The sequence below is a fragment of the Quercus robur genome, chromosome 5 (assembly GCF_932294415.1).
Source record: "Quercus robur chromosome 5, dhQueRobu3.1, whole genome shotgun sequence".
Lineage (NCBI taxonomy): Eukaryota > Viridiplantae > Streptophyta > Magnoliopsida > Fagales > Fagaceae > Quercus > Quercus robur.
The window spans coordinates 2,887,368-2,907,274 of record NC_065538.1 but is presented as its reverse complement, the minus strand read 5'-3'; the positions used below and the strand labels follow the sequence as shown (position 1 = coordinate 2,907,274).

The 19,907-nt window shown below is 31.9% G+C and overlaps 2 protein-coding genes across 6 annotated transcripts in view; both read left to right on the top strand.

Annotated features, from left to right (window-relative positions):
* Positions 1–12,599, top strand: part of LOC126724835 (uncharacterized) — a 28,154-nt gene extending 15,555 nt beyond the window's left edge. The window contains exon 3 of the mRNA XM_050429234.1: positions 12,583–12,599. The gene's annotated coding sequence lies outside the window, so the exon portion shown is untranslated. The remainder of the gene's footprint in view (positions 1–12,582) is intronic.
* Positions 5,114–19,907, top strand: part of LOC126724830 (uncharacterized) — a 40,185-nt gene continuing 25,391 nt past the window's right edge. Inside the window, exons 1-5 of one of the 5 annotated variants that reach the window (XR_007655134.1) lie at positions 5,140–5,517; positions 6,505–6,681; positions 8,758–8,934; positions 11,024–12,007; positions 12,204–12,541. Coding sequence is in view for 4 of the 5 variants with exons in the window: in XM_050429221.1 (XP_050285178.1) it covers positions 5,425–5,517; positions 6,505–6,681; positions 8,758–8,934; positions 11,024–12,007; positions 12,204–12,479 (1,707 nt within the window). In the remaining variant the exon portion in view is untranslated. Of the gene's footprint in view, positions 5,518–6,504; positions 6,682–8,757; positions 8,935–11,023; positions 12,008–12,203; positions 12,776–19,907 lie in introns of those variants that run through there. The other 4 variants (XM_050429221.1, XM_050429220.1, XM_050429223.1 and 1 more) reach the window with 4 other exon arrangements.

The window sequence follows — 19,907 nt, the reverse complement described above, 5'->3', positions numbered from 1 at the left end:
AATTTCTCAGGAATTTTCTTCATTTTATGCCATAAACAAAACCTGTGTTTAGTTTCAGGGAATACTATTTCAGTTGCTCTCTTCATAGCTTGGTCTTGATCAGTTATAATTGCTTTTGGAGCTCGGCCTGACATACACTTCATCCATGATTTAAACAACCAAACAAAAGTATCAACATTCTCATTTGATATTAGACCACACCCAAGAAGTATTGATTGACCATGATGATTCACCCCTACAAATGGAGCAAATGGCATTTTATATGGATTTGTTAAGTATGTTATGTCAAATGTTATAACATCCCCAAAATATTCACATGTGGCTCTACTTCTTGCATTCGCCCAAAACACATTCCTCAATCAAGACCTATCATTCACATCCATTACATAATAAAACCGGTCATCCTTCTCTTACATTCTAACAAAATAGTCACCAAGTGCTCTAACACCTCCCACCCCAAGTTGAAGCCGCCTTGCTTTGTCAACATGATTTATACAGTCTTTCTCACCAAATGGAAGCTTCTCAAATCCTCTTGATTCAATAACAATAGATTTATAGTTTTTACTGATACGAATTCCAGCTTTATCATTTAACTCAAGCCTTCTTTTCACATAAGAGTTCATCTGTTTATCACATCTAAAATATCTAGCTTTTAAAGGACTCAAAGTATGGACATGGTCAAGTAAAACATTAGTCAATGTAAACTTTCCATCAGGACAACAAGTAGCATTAATCTTGGCCTTGCACCCGAGATTTTTTTTTTGGTCTCAGTTTAAAAGCATTAGTTGCCTTACTTTTTGCCTTGCCTTGCCTTGATTAACACATGAAATAGTGAAATATTTTAAATTCCCATCATGTCCAAGTTTAGAGGTTCTCTTTGACACACCAAAACCTGCTTGTTTAGCATATTGCGTATAATATGCTCTAACTTCTTCTTCTGAATTAAACATCATCCCAACCTTTGGTTCTAAAACAATTTCATTTTCATCTAAAATCTTGTTGACCTCATGCTTCTTTTCTTCAATCTTTTCAATCTCTAACTTTTGCTCATTTTCTTCCTCATCAATAACAATTTCTTCATCTGAAGACATGTAGTCTTCATTGTCTGACATTCATATGATTGTTTCTATTAGAAATACTATTCAATTATTTAGTAAAAAATACAAAAGTTTAAACCATTCAAAAGCCGAGCATACAAAACTTTAAAAATAAAATTGTCATATGGGATTGCAACACCGTAGTTGAGCTTAAAATAATCCAATAAAATTAAAAAATTCTGTCATATAAACTTTAAAAATTTTGTCATATAAAATTCTGTCATATGGGATTGCAACACCTTAGTCAAGCATAAAATAATGCCATAAAATTTAAAAATTCTGTCATATAAACTTTAAAAATTCTGCCATATAAAGTTCTGTCATATGGGATTGCGACACTGTATTCAAGCATAAAATAATCCCATAAAATTCTGTCTTAGTTGAATGTGAATGAATAATCACTAATACTACTTGCAATAATTTCACTACTGAATCTCTTTGAGTGACAGAATTATATCATATATATAATTTCCTTTGTTTCTATAGAATGAATACGTTTTGAATAGCAGAATGTTGGCCTGTTTAACTACGAATGGTTTTCTTATCTAAAGCATGCATTTCTTTGTTGTCTAAAGTAGTTGAGGAATTACTAAAAGTAGAGGAATTAGAAGCATCAGATACCGAAGTGGGAGCATCATTCTCATCAGATGGGATTGCAACACTGTTCTCAGCCATGGTTCCGGTGGGTTCTGCAACGATTCCAGCAAGTTGGCAGCGGCGTTGGTCGGAGTGTGAGAATTTTATGGGAAGGAGAGAGGGCGTGAGGCAGAGGATTTAAGGCCAAGGTTTTTCGCTGTCACGTTTTGTGTTTAGGAGTTTGTTAGCACCGATGACGCAAAGAGGGAGGTGCAAAGAGTGCTGGGTCTGAGATGGAGTCGCCGTACGGTACTGCGGGTTTTTTTTATTTTTATTTTTTAATTTACTTTGTTAATTTCTGACGTGGTATTTTAGTTTTTAAAAAGCTGAGGTGGAGTATACCACATTCGTTTGTAAAATGTTTGTAGAATAGCTTGTGTTTATAGCATTACTCTTTAATGTAACCCCTATGCATATAAATTTTCATTTTATTATGTTAACTAATGTGCTTTCTTTTTCCTTGCAAGTTGCAACAAATAGGGTATGAAATATTTGAACCTAAAATCCTAACATTAGAAGAACCTTGGCTATATGGATTACAAAGTGCTTTTTAGTACGATACTAAAATAACAAGTACATTTTCTCTTGTGGCTTGTCATCATTTAAATCTATAAAACTTTTAGCATGGGCTTACGAATGATCTATTAGTTTTTTGTTGTTGTTATTGTTGTAGTGATAATTTGATAGTTACAATAGGGAGGGAGGATTTGAACCATAAATGTTTTAGAAACACCACGAGGTGGCAACAAATTGAATTCCAAGTCTCTTAGCATCTCTTAGATTTGTTTAATATGATAGTGAAATAAATCAATGACTCTTTTCATTGTGTTAGCAAGATTATTAGCATGGCTTTTGGCATCTCTTGGGTTAGTTTAAGATGATGGAGAAATATATTAATGACTTTTTTTTTTTTTTTTTAAATTTCATTAGCAAGATTATTAGGACCAGTCCCATATTTGTAAGGATTTTTGTTTGTTTTATTTTTTTGATAGATTCAACAAATACATCAAGAACATGGGATTTTGAATTCTTGGCAGCTCCATTGAAAACACTAAGGTACTAGTTAAGTTACAAAAAGGTACTAGTTAAATTACAAAAGGCTCTTGACCTCTTATATGTAGGTTATATATATTCACTTATGTAGTTTTTTCGATTGCATTGCATTGAGTAAATTTTATTAAGTCACAATGTGTTATATCATCATTGATTATGTCAGGCCATATGGTAGCATAAACTTTTAGATAAATCCTTACTATCACTTTTCGCATAGAGTTTTGTAAAGGATAACATTTGTATTTAACAAAAATACTTTGACACAATACTGAAAAAGCTCTAACCCTATATTTGAGTAAAGAAAAATAAGGAAGAAAAGTAAAAAAATAAAAAAATAAAAAAATAAAAAAGAAAGAAGAGAGGATACATTACTACTTCATACTCCATTCCATTTAGTTTGCCACGTTTCCTAGTAGTTCATAAAATAGATGATTAATGTATGCTCTAAATGTAGGAAATATACATGTAATTCCTAGATATGTGAGATCCAAAAAATAGACAAAAAAAATGCAACAAAGCAAACAATTACACAAGATAAAGATTTACGTGGTCTGGCAATTTGGCTACATCCGCGGGGTTGTAGGGATTTTACTATTCATAGAGAAAAATACAAGATGCGGTAATACAATTTTTTTTTTCACTCAAAACAATACACCAAACTCTAGGGCCCGTTTGGTAATGTTGTTTTAGTAACATTGTTTAAGTTTTTTAGAAATACATGTGGGTGAAAAAGTGTTATGAAAATACATATTGTGTTGTTTAAACAACGAAAACTGTTGTTTAAATACCCCTACCATGTGCAGAGGATTCACATTTGTTTAATTTCCAAAACAATAGTTTTTCAATCATGTGCACAGGATTCACAATGGGCTAAAAACGGACTCTCAAGGAAGCTTGACTATGAGCGCTCTGGCTTGGCCAATTTAAAATCATAACACTTTTTATATCGGATTGGGTCATAATTCAAATCAAATACAGCTAGGCTCCACAAAAATTTTTCTAAAAAAAAAGGCTCTACAAAGCCCAACACTAATGACATACATATTGGACCCTTTATTTTATCCCCATATGTTTGTCTAATATTATAAATCTGTAAATACATTTTCATAACTTTCTTAATAACACCTTATGTCTATCAAAATATTATAATTTAATGGGTCACTCTACTGTATAATGCTCCATTATTTGATTTTATTTGAAAAATCAATTCATAATATTTTATTTGAGTTTAAATTTTTGAAAACTCATAATTTTTCATTTTAAATAATACTATCTAACTTCTATTTAATAAAAACATAAATAATACTATTTTCTTAGAAATCCTGTTTGGTAAGAGATTTTTAATAATGTTGTTTCTTGTTTGGGAGGAGGGAATGAAATGTAATGAAAATGAATAAAAAGAATAATTTTAGAATATTCTTCCCTTCCCTTATTTGAGAGTTTTAATGGAGGGAATGAAAAATTCATTCTCTTATTTGGGAGTTTAAGTAGAAGGGAATGAAATGGATAGAAAGGAACACTCATTTCTCTCTATTCTCTTAAAACCTAAAATTTTCATTCCCTCGAAATTGGGGGGAATGAGAGGGAATAAAATTAAATTTAATGATTTTTTTATTAAAACTCTCAAAATACCCCTATATATTCAACCATTTATTTTAAAATAGGAGTCTAATAGTAATATTGACGTAAATTGATTTCATTCCAATCTCTCTATACTACTCCCAAACAAGATTATTTACATTCTATTCATTTTCATTTATTTATTTTAAAATATTCAATCAAAGTTACTTAATTCCATTACATTCCATTCTTTTCCATTCATTTCCCTTACTTAAATATATTCTATTCTATTTCATTCCTTTATGATCATTTCATTCCATTCCTTTATAAATTCTCAAACGAACTCTAAAATATCCAATCAGGGTTACTTAATTCCATTCCATTTCATTATTTTCCATTCCTTTCCCTTACTTAAATACATTCCATTCTATTTCATTCATTTCCATTTCTTTATAATCATTCTATTCCATTTTATTCCCTTATGTACTCACAAAGCTTAAGTGTTGTGAAAATACGTGTTGTGATGTTTAAACACTAAAAATTATTATTTAAACAACAACCATTAAACTCAACAAGAAATTTTCGGGTCCATTTGGTACGTATATTTAAATAATAGTTTTTAATTTTTTTAAAAATATATCCGAGTAATAAAATATATAGAAAATATGTGTATTATTGTTAAAAAAAAAAATGAAAAAATACGTTTAAAAATAGGCACCAGCCCTTAGATTCTTATTCTTAGCCCATAGCCCTGTTCCCTAGGAGACAAAAAAGTTTTAAAGCCCTTCAGCGTCTTCCTTTACTTTCCTTCTGCTTCAAGTTATATTATACCATCCTCTACTTTACTCTCTGTGAATTTTCAAAAACAAAACTTTACTATCTGTGACTGACTCTATACTTCTTACATAGACACACACACACACAAACACAAAATCTCAGCCAACCCAGAGCAGAGTTTGTGTTCTTCATCATCATCATCAAAGATCATCGAAACATTCAAAAAGTCTCAAACTTTCCCTTTCATTGCTTCATCCACCTTCATTCTGCGCCCAGTAAAAGAAACCCCACCAAAACAAACATGCGTCGTGGAACTGGCCGTGGCAGAGATAGGAGCACCGGAGCCAAATGGGTTCAAAAGAAGACCGGGGATTCAGTGCATCGTCACAGCCCTGTAATTTTACCACACCCCTTTTCCCATTTTTTTCCTTATTGTAGAGTTTTAGCATGAAAAAAATGCAGTCTTTGTAGAATTTGTGATTTCTCATGTTGTTGAAGGTGTTTTGATATATGGGAAATGTACAGTTAGTGGTTAATATTTTGATTATGATGTGAAATGTGACATGTTTATGGAAAAAGTTGCAAATTTGAGATATGGGTTTTTGTCATTGTTGGATTAGTTTAAGGAATATTGTGAAAGATTTGCAAAAGACCCAAGTTGAATATTTGAATAGAAAAGAACGGTGTGGGTTTAGTAAGTAAGAAAAATTGGTCATGATTGTGTAATGTGTGAAAATTCTGGAATTTATGTAACTATGATTGTGTACTGATTGGATTACACAATATTTATCTGGCATAATATGAGAATTTCATTAAAAATGTCATATATGATATATGTTATGTGTTACAGCTTTCGCATTACTGAGTAAGTTTTTAATGTCTATATGTGATAAATCCTACGGATATTCCAGGTTGTGTGTTATCCAGTTTAAATATATACACACAGAAATTTGTTATTAAGAAATTTTACACTCATTTTATTTACTTATGGTGAATTTGATGGTTCTGTTTCCATCTTGGACAAAAACTCAATTCCTAAGCTGTCTGATATTGTTGTCATTTTGGGGGTCGGGGTTTCGGGTGTTGGTCATTGTTTGAAGTTGCTCTACTGAGAATATATGCTTGAAGCAAATTGATTATCCTCTTTGTATTCTATTTCCATTATTTATCAATTGATTTTATGAGTGTTTATGGGAGTTGAGTTTGAGTAATTGGTTTTGATTAAACTTGGGGTTTACTTATTTATTGTACGAACTACAGGTCATATTCTCTTTCCATTATTTATCGCTTGATTTTATGAGTGTTTATGGGATTTGAGTTCGAGAAATTGGTTTTGATTAACCTTTGGCTTGTTTTATTTATTGTATTATACAAACTACAGATTGGAGCAGATAGACTTGCTGAGGAGGCTGTTTGTGGTAAGGATGGATCCTCCATAGGCGAAAGGAATAATTCGCAGCAAATGTCACATGGTAGTGCTCCAAAGCACTCTGACTATAAACCCAAATTTGGTAGCAAAAACAGGCAGGAGTGGCATTCACGTGGTGGCATTCAAGAGGTACCAATTAAGTTACAAGAGGGTCTTGATCCCTTATATATATATATATATATATATGTATGTATGTATGTATTTACATATTCACTTATGTAGTTTTTTTGATTGCGTTGTATTGAGTAAATTTTTTATTTTATTTTTGGGTAGAAGCATTGAGTAAATTTTGTTAAGTCATGTATTATATCATCATTAATTGTGTCTAACCATATGGTAGCATAAACTTTTAGAGAATCCTTACTATCACTTTTTACAGAGAGTTTTGTAAAGGACTACACTTTGCTTTTAACAAGGAATACTTTGACACTATATTGAAAAAGCTTTAACCCTACATTTAAATTTTTTTTTTTTTATATAAAGATGCTTGAACCCTACATTTGAGTAAAGAAAAAATAAGGAAGAAAAGTTGAAAAAAGAAAAAAAAAAAAAAAGGGCATACATTACTACTTTTATTTTTAAATTATCCTTAAATCTTTTTCCAATTTTAAAAATTAATAAATACATTTTCATAACTTTCTTAATAACGCCTTATAATTTGATGGGTCATTCTACAATTTCTACTGTAGAATGCTCCATTATTTGATTTGGTTTATTTGAAAAATCAAATTTTAATATTTTATTTATAAAAATACGTATAAATAATATCCCCTTAAAATTTTAGAATTTAAGTTGGACAGAAAGGATTAATTTGTTCAAAACATCCCTTATTTTCACATTAATTTTTTTTTTTAAATCACTTATTTATTAGATTCTTAGCCCCTTGGTCTGGAGAAGAGAAAAGGGTTTAAAACCCTTCACCTTCTTCCTTTCCTTTTCCTTCTGCTTCAAGTTATATAACCCCATCCTCTACTTTACTCTTTGTGACTGACTCTATCTCTCTCACACATACACACACAAACTCAGCCAACCCAGAGCAGAGTTTGTGTTAATCATCATCATCATCAAAGATCATCAAACGCTCAAAAAGTCTCAAACTTTCCCTTTCAATAAAAGCAAATAATCACAACCACCAAAACAAACATGCACCATGGAACTGGCCATGGCAGAGCTAAGAGCACTGGAGCCAATTGGGTTAAAAAAGAGACTGGTGGTTCAGTGCAACGTTACAGCCCTGTAATTGTGCCACACCCTTTTTCCCATTATTTTTTATTTTATGGAAAAGATAGTCTTTGTAGAATCTGTGATTTCTCTAGTTGTTGAAGGTGTTATGATATATGGGAAATGTACGGTTATTGGTTAATTTTATTTATTTATTTATTATGATGTGAAATGTGACATGTTTATGTAAAAAGTTGCAAATTTGAGATATGGGTTTTTGTCATTTTTGGATTAGTTTAAGGAATATTGTGAAAGATTTGAAATAGACCCAAGTTGAATATGTAAGAAAAGTTGGTTATGATTGTCTAATTAATGTGTAATGTGTCAAAATTTTGGAATTTATGTAATTATGATTGTATAATGATTGGATTATACAATATTTACATGGCATGATGGGGATAATTTCATTACAAATGTGATATGATTTATGTTATGTGTTACAGCTTTCGCGTGACTGCGTAAGTTTTTAATGTTTATATAATATAAATACAACAGAAATTCCAGGTTGTGTTATCCAATTTATACATATACACACACAGGAATTTGGTATTAAGGAAGATTGAGAAATGTTACACTCATTTTATTTACTTATGGTGAATTTGATGGTTCTGTTTCCATCTTGGACAAAAACTCAATTCCTAAGCTGTCTGATATTGTTGTCATTTTGGGGGTCGGGGTTTCGGGTGTTGGTCATTGTTTGAAGTTGCTCTACTGAGAATATATGCTTGAAGCAAATTGATTATCCTCTTTGTATTCTATTTCCATTATTTATCAATTGATTTTATGAGTGTTTATGGGAGTTGAGTTTGAGTAATTGGTTTGGATTAAACTTGGGGTTTACTTATTTATTGTACGAACTACAGGTCATATTCTCTTTCCATTATTTATCGCTTGATTTTATGAGTGTTTATGGGATTTGAGTTCGAGAAATTGGTTTTGATTAACCTTTGGCTTGTTTTATTTATTGTATTATACAAACTACAGATTGGAGCAGATAGACTTGCTGAGGAGGCTGTTTGTGGTAAGGATGGATCCTCCATAGGCGAAAGGAATAATTCGCAGCAAATGTCACATGGTAGTGCTCCAAAGCACTCTGACTATAAACCCAAATTTGGTAGCAAAAACAGGCAGGAGTGGCATTCACGTGGTGGCATTCAAGAGGTACCAATTAAGTTACAAGAGGGTCTTGATCCCTTATATATATATATATATATGTATGTATGTATGTATGTATTTACATATTCACTTATGTAGTTTTTTTGATTGCGTTGTATTGAGTAAATTTTTTATTTTATTTTTGGGTAGAAGCATTGAGTAAATTTTGTTAAGTCATGTATTATATCATCATTAATTGTGTCTAACCATATGGTAGCATAAACTTTTAGAGAATCCTTACTATCACTTTTTACAGAGAGTTTTGTAAAGGACTACACTTTGCTTTTAACAAGGAATACTTTGACACTATATTGAAAAAGCTTTAACCCTACATTTAAATTTTTTTTTTTTTATATAAAGATGCTTGAACCCTACATTTGAGTAAAGAAAAAATAAGGAAGAAAAGTTGAAAAAAGAAAAAAAAAAAAAGGGCATACATTACTACTTTTATTTTTAAATTATCCTTAAATCTTTTTCCAATTTTAAAAATTAATAAATACATTTTCATAACTTTCTTAATAACGCCTTATAATTTGATGGGTCATTCTACAATTTCTACTGTAGAATGCTCCATTATTTGATTTGGTTTATTTGAAAAATCAAATTTTAATATTTTATTTATAAAAATACGTATAAATAATATCCCCTTAAAATTTTAGAATTTAAGTTGGACAGAAAGGATTAATTTGTTCAAAACATCCCTTATTTTCACATTAATTTTTTTTTTTTAAATCACTTATTTATTAGATTCTTAGCCCCTTGGTCTGGAGAAGAGAAAAGGGTTTAAAACCCTTCACCTTCTTCCTTTCCTTTTCCTTCTGCTTCAAGTTATATAACCCCATCCTCTACTTTACTCTTTGTGACTGACTCTATCTCTCTCACACATACACACACAAACTCAGCCAACCCAGAGCAGAGTTTGTGTTAATCATCATCATCATCAAAGATCATCAAACGCTCAAAAAGTCTCAAACTTTCCCTTTCAATAAAAGCAAATAATCACAACCACCAAAACAAACATGCACCATGGAACTGGCCATGGCAGAGCTAAGAGCACTGGAGCCAATTGGGTTAAAAAAGAGACTGGTGGTTCAGTGCAACGTTACAGCCCTGTAATTGTGCCACACCCTTTTTCCCATTATTTTTTATTTTATGGAAAAGATAGTCTTTGTAGAATCTGTGATTTCTCTAGTTGTTGAAGGTGTTATGATATATGGGAAATGTACGGTTATTGGTTAATTTTATTTATTTATTTATTATGATGTGAAATGTGACATGTTTATGTAAAAAGTTGCAAATTTGAGATATGGGTTTTTGTCATTTTTGGATTAGTTTAAGGAATATTGTGAAAGATTTGAAATAGACCCAAGTTGAATATGTAAGAAAAGTTGGTTATGATTGTCTAATTAATGTGTAATGTGTCAAAATTTTGGAATTTATGTAATTATGATTGTATAATGATTGGATTATACAATATTTACATGGCATGATGGGGATAATTTCATTACAAATGTGATATGATTTATGTTATGTGTTACAGCTTTCGCGTGACTGCGTAAGTTTTTAATGTTTATATAATATAAATACAACAGAAATTCCAGGTTGTGTTATCCAATTTATACATATACACACACAGGAATTTGGTATTAAGGAAGATTGAGAAATGTTACACTCATTTTATTTACTTATGGTGAATTTGATAGTTTTGTTTCCATCTTGGTTAACACCTCAATTTCTCAGCTGTCTGGTATTGTTGTCATTTTGGGGGGCGGGGTTTCGGGTGCTGGTCATTGTTTGAAGTTGCTTGAAATTAAGTACTGAGAATATATGCTTGAAGCAAATTCATTGTCCTGTTTGTATTCTCTTTCCATTATTCATCAATTGATTTTACGAGTGTTTATGGGATTTGAGTTTGAGTAATTGGTTTGATTAAACTTGGGGTTTGTTTTATTTACTGTACTTTACGAACTACAGATTGCATTCTCTTTCCATTATTTATCATTTGATTTTATGAGTGTTTATGGGATTTGAGTTTGAGTAATTGGTTTTGATTAACCTTGAGTTTGTTTTATTTTTTGTATTATAAAAACTGCAGGTTGGGGCAGACAGACTTGCTGAGGAGACTGTTGGTGGTGGGGATGGATCCTCCACAGGGAAAAGGAATAATTTGCAGCAAATGTCACAGGGTAGTGTTCCAAAGAACTCCGAGAATAAACCCAAACTTGGTAGCAAAACCCAGCAGGAGTGGCATTCACATGGTGGCAAAGATGGTTTTGCTAATATAGTGAGGTCTCAACAAGGAAGAAATTCACCAGAGAGTGTAGGCAGTAGATCAAAACAATTACCGGATGATCTCCGGCACCAAGCAGCTCCTTCCAACGAAAGAGCCAGTTTGGAGGTGGATGTGGAATCCAAGTTGAAAAAAAATTCTGTCCATCAGGTTGAGACTCAGCCCCTCTCTGTATCTGCTACAATATTTGAACCTTCTTCAAGCAAGGATCCAAAAAGTTCTGCAGGCCATAAAATTTTAGAGCATTCTGAGCACTCCACAATGCTTGACTCTTTTGATCTCTGCCCAACCAAATCTGAGAAAACTGTAATGCTCAAACCTTCTTTACTTGTACAGAATAGAGAAAAGCGGAATGAAATCAAGTCCTCCTTGGAGGAGCAAAATGGAGATGTGTTGAGGGCTGGGATGGTCCTTCTAAAGAGTTACATATCAGTCAGTGATCAGGTCAAAATAGTAAAAAAATGCCGAGACCTTGGTCTGGGTCCTGGAGGTTTCTACCAACCAGGTTACCGTGATGGAGCAAAACTGCAATTGAAGATGATGTGCCTCGGTAAAAATTGGGACCCTGAGACAGGTAACTATGGAGATCACCGTCCAGTCGATGAGGCTAAACCACCCACTATACCTGCTGAATTCTATGAGTTGGTAAAAAAATCAATTGAAGATTCCCATTCCCTTATTCAGAAAAATTCCAAATCAAGCAATGTAGAAAGCATACTTCCCTGCATGTCACCAAACATTTGTCTTGTAAATTATTACTCTGAAAATGGTCGACTTGGTCTCCATCAGGTGTGCCTTACCCATATAATCTGACTTATCAATTTCTTTGCAATTTCTATTCTTGGAAATTCTTCCTTCCTTGATTATGTTTTATTTTTCATGAATTATTCATCCATAACTTGCACCTCACTTGTTTCTCTAGATTCCTCATTAACTATGGCTTTGTCAAGTTTCTATGACAGCTAATGACTTCAAATCCATGCAGGATCGTGATGAAAGCCCAGAAAGTCTTGCTAAAGGTTTACCTGTGGTCTCTTTTTCAATTGGTGACAAGGCAGACTTCTTATACGGTGATCAGAGGGATGTTGACAAGGCAGACAAGGTTGTGCTGGAATCCGGAGATGTTCTTATATTCGGTGGAAAATCTAGGCATATTTTTCATGGTGTTACAGCCATTCACCCAAACAGTGCACCAAAGTCCTTGCTTGAAGAAACAAAACTCCGGCCTGGCCGGTTGAATCTTACTTTCAGACAGTATTGAAAACCTTGGTATATATTTGGAACTCCCTCAAAGTGATTAAGAAAGTTTCTTGAAGCAGAGAGGTGCATGATAGTTTTGTAACTTTTGTTGATGTAATAACCGTTTATGTAGATATTCTGGGTGGTCATTGTAAGCCCTACTTAGGCCCTTACCTTTAGATGATGACCCCTTCCCTTTCCTCTCCTATCTCCCCATCTCCCCACATCCAAAGTCCAGACATATGCAAAAATGACGTTTATCACAGTTTTCCTTGTAATTGATTTATGTTTCAGATATCATTTTTACAATTTTCCTTTCTTCCTCCTCCCTCTAAAATAACTTTTAGCTCTTTTTATTTATTTATTTATTTTTCATTAAAAGACCTGTAGAGGTGGCATATTTTGGTTTCAAGTAATACTAATGGTATAAAATTCCATATATAAAATGGTCTATTGTTGCAAATATTGGCGGTACTGGTATAAGATTGCGATTGTTGCCAAGAGCCTTGAAGATCAATTGACACTTTCAAATGTTTTCAATGTTTTCAATAGAGAGACGTTTAGCATTCAAATTTCCTTTCCCTCTTCTATAAAACTAAAAGAAAAAAAATCATTTGTTTTCTCAAAAAAAAAAAAAAAAAAAGGTTCCCATCTCATTAAGTAATAATTCAACCGTGTGCGCGTGCAGTATACCCTACAAAAGCATATAATCTAATCATTTATATTGTCTTCCTTTTAACACATTGGAATCGATTTATTTCCATGGGCATGCCCATTTTCCTAAAAGAAATACATTCTCTCATGCTAGGAGCAAAATAAACCATTTAAATTATTATAATTTTACTTTTGTGTAAGAATGAATTTTGAAGCTACCTGATTCAACAATAGGATCCCTATTGGTAAGGGATGGTGTGAGTACAGTTTGTTTAGATCTCCAACTAGGCCATGGTGGGTGGTCTGCCATACCCTGGGGGGGAATTTTTTTTCTAAATAACAATAAATATTAAAAAATTTAGTTAATTGTCAAGTTTCAAAATAATGTTGAAAACTAGCATCTCGAGTATCTAAAACTCGAGTTTCAAGATAAAAATCGAGTTTTTAAGTCTCGATTTGTATGTGGATTACGCTAAAGTGGGAAAAAATCAAGCTAAAAATCGAGTTTTAAAGATTCGACTTCCACAAATTGAACAAAAACGCCGCTATAGGTCTATAAAACGTCACTATAGGGATTAAAAACGCCACTATAGGACTCCCTAAACACTAAAAAAAAATTTGGCATAAAAACGCCGCTATAGGGCTTTAAAACGTCACTGTAAGACTTAAAAACGCCACTATAGGTGAAATTTTTTTGCATAAAACTCGAGTTTTAAAGACTCGATATCTACGTGGCATTTTCACACTCACAGAGCGAGTCTTTTGAACTCGAGTTCTAATAGGATCTTGAGTTTCTAAAACTCGAGATGCTATTTTCCTTTATTGTTTCAAACATTGTCTAACTAACTATATACAATCCTTTTGCACTACTATTTTGCACATTACCTCCCCTGGGGGGTACTACTTTATGTTTGCATTTGGTTTACCTCATATATTTACCTGAAATATTTGGTGCTTTGGACACTTCATTAACAGCCTATTTGGCAGCCAAACTTCGACAGTCACTTCACCAAAGTTTGTTTGGTACTAGCATTTGGTTTTTGCTTAATGCATGACATAAAAATTCTTATTTTATAAGCAAACCACAAGACAACCACTCTCCCACCCCCCCAAAAAAATGCTTGCATTTGCAATTTCATATGTGCGATCCATGTAAGCTCGTCAGCCTTGGACAGCAATTATCATAACCATACAAGTACATTTTACTATATACAAAATGTATTTGGAATTCCTTGTATCCCATTATTCAACAATGTTGTTTAATATCTACCAACCATATTAGTGCCAGTTCTAAGTCTAAACAATAAGCTATTTAACCAATGCTTTGGAACTTTCAGCCTCCAGGAAATGGAGAGAGGGAGAGGGTGAGCCATGCTGGAGAAGCAGGGCACATGCCAGATATATCAGAATGAAGATCTGAGAATTTTGCATGTGCTCTAGCTCTCCAGCTTGGACCCTCTTTCTTGCAAGTACAGGTTAAATACATTGAGCAGGCCTTGAAATAAAAGAGATAAGTTGCCTGCAAGTTTGTGTTGAAACTTCTACTTCAAAAGATGCATTTGCGAAGGGTCTAAAAAAGATTGTAGTATCACAATGTTTCATCTTCATACATAATCATTTGTCCTACATATTCTTGACATATCATTCTATTTATTCTTTAAATTTAGGTAGAGGGTCCATTAAGGAAACAGCACACACACACACACACACACACAATTTACATTAATATGGACCTTTGGTGGCCTAAATTATTTTCATACGCAGCTAAACTAATAAATAATTTGCAATACAAACCTGTTTGGCCAACACTTCAAGAACATTGTTTGGCTCCTATCATCTGTAGTTAGCAATCCACGTCACCTTAACCATAAGTTATTTTCAAACATCATAATTAAGACAAACAAATTTTTTAAAACCATCCTTTGTTGATCAATCAACTACGATTCTCCAGAGCTGATGCAGGAGACTCTACATGAGCAAGCAAACAAGAATAAACTTTCTGCTTCAACCGCTCAAATGTCTTTGCTAATCCATCATTCTCTGAGCTCAATTTGCTTCTCAGTTTATCCAACCACTCATTTGCATGCTTAAGCTGTGACAATGTGACAGGCTCCATTCGCCGTCCTGCACTGTCCTTACCTTTCTTCTCTTGGGTAACTACACGAAACCTGATATCCAATGCTCCCTCCAAAAATTTCAAAAACCAAGATCTTGTTTCATTTAAGAGAACCTCTCTAAGTTCTTTGATCTCTTTTGCACCATCCCCTTTAGCCCATTCTAATTTCTCAGTCCCACTTAACTCAATAGGGGGCTTTAACATACTTTTACCATGAATAAGACCAGTCTTTTTCCTAGTTTTGTCTGCGTTTGGAGCAGATTGGTGAGTCAATAACTGAAGTGATTTATTCTTTAATGGATCTGTTACATTTGGTTGTTCAATGAGCTGGTATAGTGTGAAGAACTTGGTGAGATATAGGTGGGGGTTCTCTGGTGAGGAATATGCGCAGAGATCAGCAAACATACTGAAAGAAAAATGCACAAGTAAGGCTTGATATAATTATAAACTGGTTCATTTATGGTGATATGTTTTGAAATGAATGATTTTGTCATGAAATGAACTTACTTGAGGCACTTGACAAGAGTTGCATCTGTGGATGCCTCCTTTTGAGCTTCTGCTGCAACCAAAGAAGCTAAATTTCTCCTTCTAAGCATTCCCTTATAAGATTTTAATAAAGGAAAAGAAAGAAGAATTACTTAGTGATAGTAAAGAATTTGTGATATTTTGTTGTTTTAAGGTCTTTTTCCCGTGTCAATTCTAAATTGATTAATAGGCCATCTACTCAGTCAACAAAAACTGATAACAGATAGTCCATTTGGTCAGATAGTAGGCAATGCAAGGCATATTTGGCCATAATTTTAGTGAAATGCAGCAGGATGAATGTACTTGTTCAAATTAAGTACTGCCATATGTGCTACCAAAAAAGAAGCAGCAAAAGATATCCATTGAATTGTCAATGTGGCAGATGAAACAGTAACAATATAACTAATTTATGAAATATAGAAGTTGTATAAGAATAAAAAATAATTAATGGAAGTGGAGGAAACAAGGAAAGTGACGTGGTCCACTATTTCACTAGCAGACTTTCACCTGTTTGAAATTTGTGACAAAAATCTCATCCTATATGTAAACTACATTTAAAATAAGATAATTTATTCTTTTCCATCCAAATCTTTCACTATGATTACACTTAACCCCATATACTATTAAAACACACAATTGACCTCCTAAAATTATAACTGTGTTTTAGTGTCCTTGTGCTGTCTATTTTGATATTAAGTATGACAGAAGGGTAAATTGGTTATTCAATACTAATTTCATCATAATTAACAACGAAACAGATGGTAGGAGGTAATTGTAATATATTTTTTAAATTAAGGGATCAGTCATATGTTTCAATAATTAAGAGGGTTAAGTATAATCATAGTCATAATTCATGGTAGAAAAGTGTAATGTTTTCCTTAAAAAAAAAAAGGAAGTTAGCTTTATTTATGATATTATAAGGTGTGAAATTTTTTACTTTTATAGTTAAAGGGTTACTAAGAAATGTATTAATTATTGAATTTTTTTTAATGAAAATCTTATAAAGCTAAATTTTCATATTTTTATTTGGCTTACAATTAAGGGAAGATAAAATAACTATATATATTGAAGCAAAAAAAAAAAAAAAACTATATATATATATATATATAGAGAGAGAGAGAGAGAGAGGGAGAGAGAGAGAGAGAGAGATACAAGATTGTCATGCATAAAAGTGTTAATTTTTTAAATCAAATATTTAGGCATTATTTTAATGTAACCTCTTAGCAAATGAAATTTTCATTCTATTATGTTAATTAAGGTGCATTTTTTTCCTTGCAAGTTGCAACAAATAGGGTATGGAAGATTTGAACCTAAAATCTTAACATGAGAAGAACTAGGTAATACCATTAACCTTAAGATTCTTGGCTATATGGATTATGGAATGCTTTTTAGTATGATACTAAAATAGCATGTACCTTTTCTCTTGCGGATTTTCATCATTCAAATAAAACTTTTAGTGTGGGCTTATGAATGATATCTATTAGTTTGTTGTTGTTGTGACAAGTCGGTAGTTACAACAAGGAGGGGAGATTTGAACCATAGATGTCTTAAAATCACCAAGAGTCACCAACTAATTGAGTTACAAGTCTCTTGGCATCTCTTAGGTAGTTAGGTTAGTTTAATATGATAGAGAAATAAATTAATGACTCTTTTCATTTTGTTAGCAAGATAATTAGCATGGCTCTTGGCACCTCTTGGGTTAGTTTAATATGATGGAGAAATAAATCAATGACTTTTTTTTTTTTTAAATATTATTGTGTTAGCAAGATTATTAGGACTAGTCCCCATATTTGTAAGGTTTTTTTTTTTTTTTTTTTGGTTGATAAATTGTTAAATTCAACAAATACAACGAGGATGGGGGAATTTGAATTCTAAACATCTCCATTGAAAATCTGAAAGTGCCAAAAAAGGTACTAGTTAAGTTACATGAGGCTCTTGATCCCTCATATGTAAGTTATATATGTATATATATATATATATATATAGAGAGAGAGAGAGAGAGAGAGAGAGAGAGAGAGAGAGAGAGAGAGAGAGAGAGAGAGAGAGAGAGAGAGAGAGAGAGAGAGAGAGAGAGAGAGAGAGAGAGAGAGAGAGAGAGAGTTGAGTTCAAGTTACACCTGGTGTAATTCTAAGCAATGTTATAACAATTAATATTTTTTAATTGGATGTGAGTTTTGACAAATCAACCGTTGGATTACATTATTTTTGTATATTCTTTATACTTGCAAGATTTTAAGGTGATCAAAGATCAATTTCATGTCATCTATCAATTGTATAAATTTAAGTTTTTGTAGTTTAAAATAATGTATAAAAAATGAGTTTATGGATCAAATGGTAAATAATATCCGATTGGTATGAAAATTGGCATGCATGTTTATAATATATAGAACATATAATCCAACGGTGGAATTTTCAAAATATGAATTCATTAACAAGTTATTGGGTGGTGTAACATTGCGTAGAATTATACTAGGTGTAACTTGAACCCAATCCATATATATATATATATGTGTGTGTGTGTGTGTGATTGGGTTACATTGATTAAATTTTATTAAGTCACAATGTGTTATATCATTGATTATGTCAAACCATATGGTAGCATAACTTGTAGAGAATCCTTACTATCACATTTCGCATTGAGTTTTGTAAAGGATAAGGGCTTGTTTGGCTTAATTGTTTGCATTTAACAAAAATACTTTGACACAATACTTAAAAAGCTTTAACCCTACGTTTGAATAAAGAAAAATAAGGAAGAAAAGTTAAAAAAAGAAAAAAAAGAAAAAAAAGAAAAAAAAAAAAAGGGATACATTACTACTTCCATGCTCCATCCCATTTAGTTTGCTAACTTTTTCTAGTATTTCATTTTATCCTAAATGTTTTCTCAATATTAAAAATCAATAAATAAATTTTCATAACTTTCTTAATAACACCTCATGTATATCAAAATCTTATAATTTGGCGGGTGATTCTATTCTACTATAGAATGCTCCATTATTTGATTTATTTGAAAAATCAATTTTTAATATTTTATCTAAGTTTAAAAATTTTGGAGATTAAAATTTTTTAAATTTAAATAGTAAAAAAATAGTATTTTCTTAAAATTTTAGGGTATGTTTGGTAACTGTTTTTTTTTTCCCTTATATTCTGTTTTCAAAAATAATTTTCTATTTTTGAGACTAAAAAACTTGTTTGGCAACCCAAAATGAACAGAAAACAAAAACTGTTCTCAAAACTCAATTTGTGAAGGAAACTGAAAACATGCTAAATGCTCTTTTTAGTTTCTAATTTTTAAAAGTCAATGAAAATATGCATTTAATTTAATGAATCTATCTCATTTAATGAGTTAGAATTAAAGTTCAAATATTAGTAACAACATATTTTAATATTTTCTATTTTTTCTTCAAAAAATTATCTTTTTAATTTCAACTAACCAAAAATGTTTTTGATTTAAAAAATATAAGAAATTCGTTTTTTCTTTATATTCCCAAAAAACAAGTTTTTGAAAATAGAATACAAAAACTGTTATCAAACATAACCTTATACAAATAGATTAAGGGTCTTTTTGAGAACCGCTTATTTTGTTGAAACTAAAAACTTTTTGCCGAAAATACTGAAAATAAACGTAAAAGTTAGCTGAAATAGTACAGTGAGACTCATGAATAATATTAAAAAGTGCAGTAAAATCCATAAATAGTAACAAAAATAAAATGAATAGTAAAATAAGTTGACTTTTTAATTTGTGTTCAAATGCAAAATAAGGGTCTGTTTGAATACCGTTTATTTTACAGAAAACTGAAAACTTATTACTGAAAATACTGTAGCAAAATAATTTTTAAGTTAGTTAATATATATATATATATATATATATATTGGCTGAAACTACCGTAGCTTCAGCTAAAAGTACTGTAGCTTTTTTAAATTATTATTTATTTAATTTTTTTTCCCTGCTATGGTTGATACCCGCGTGATTTCTCCCACACTCTCCCAGTCTGACCCCAGGGAAGATCGGGTTCAGGGTCAGTTTCTTTACTCTTCCTTCCATGCCATTAACACCTCTCTTCCCATTTCACGCCTCTCCCTTGTTTGTCCTCAGATCGTCAACTATCCCGATGAAGATCAATCTTGGAGTTCACTACAATTTTCACCAAACCTGTT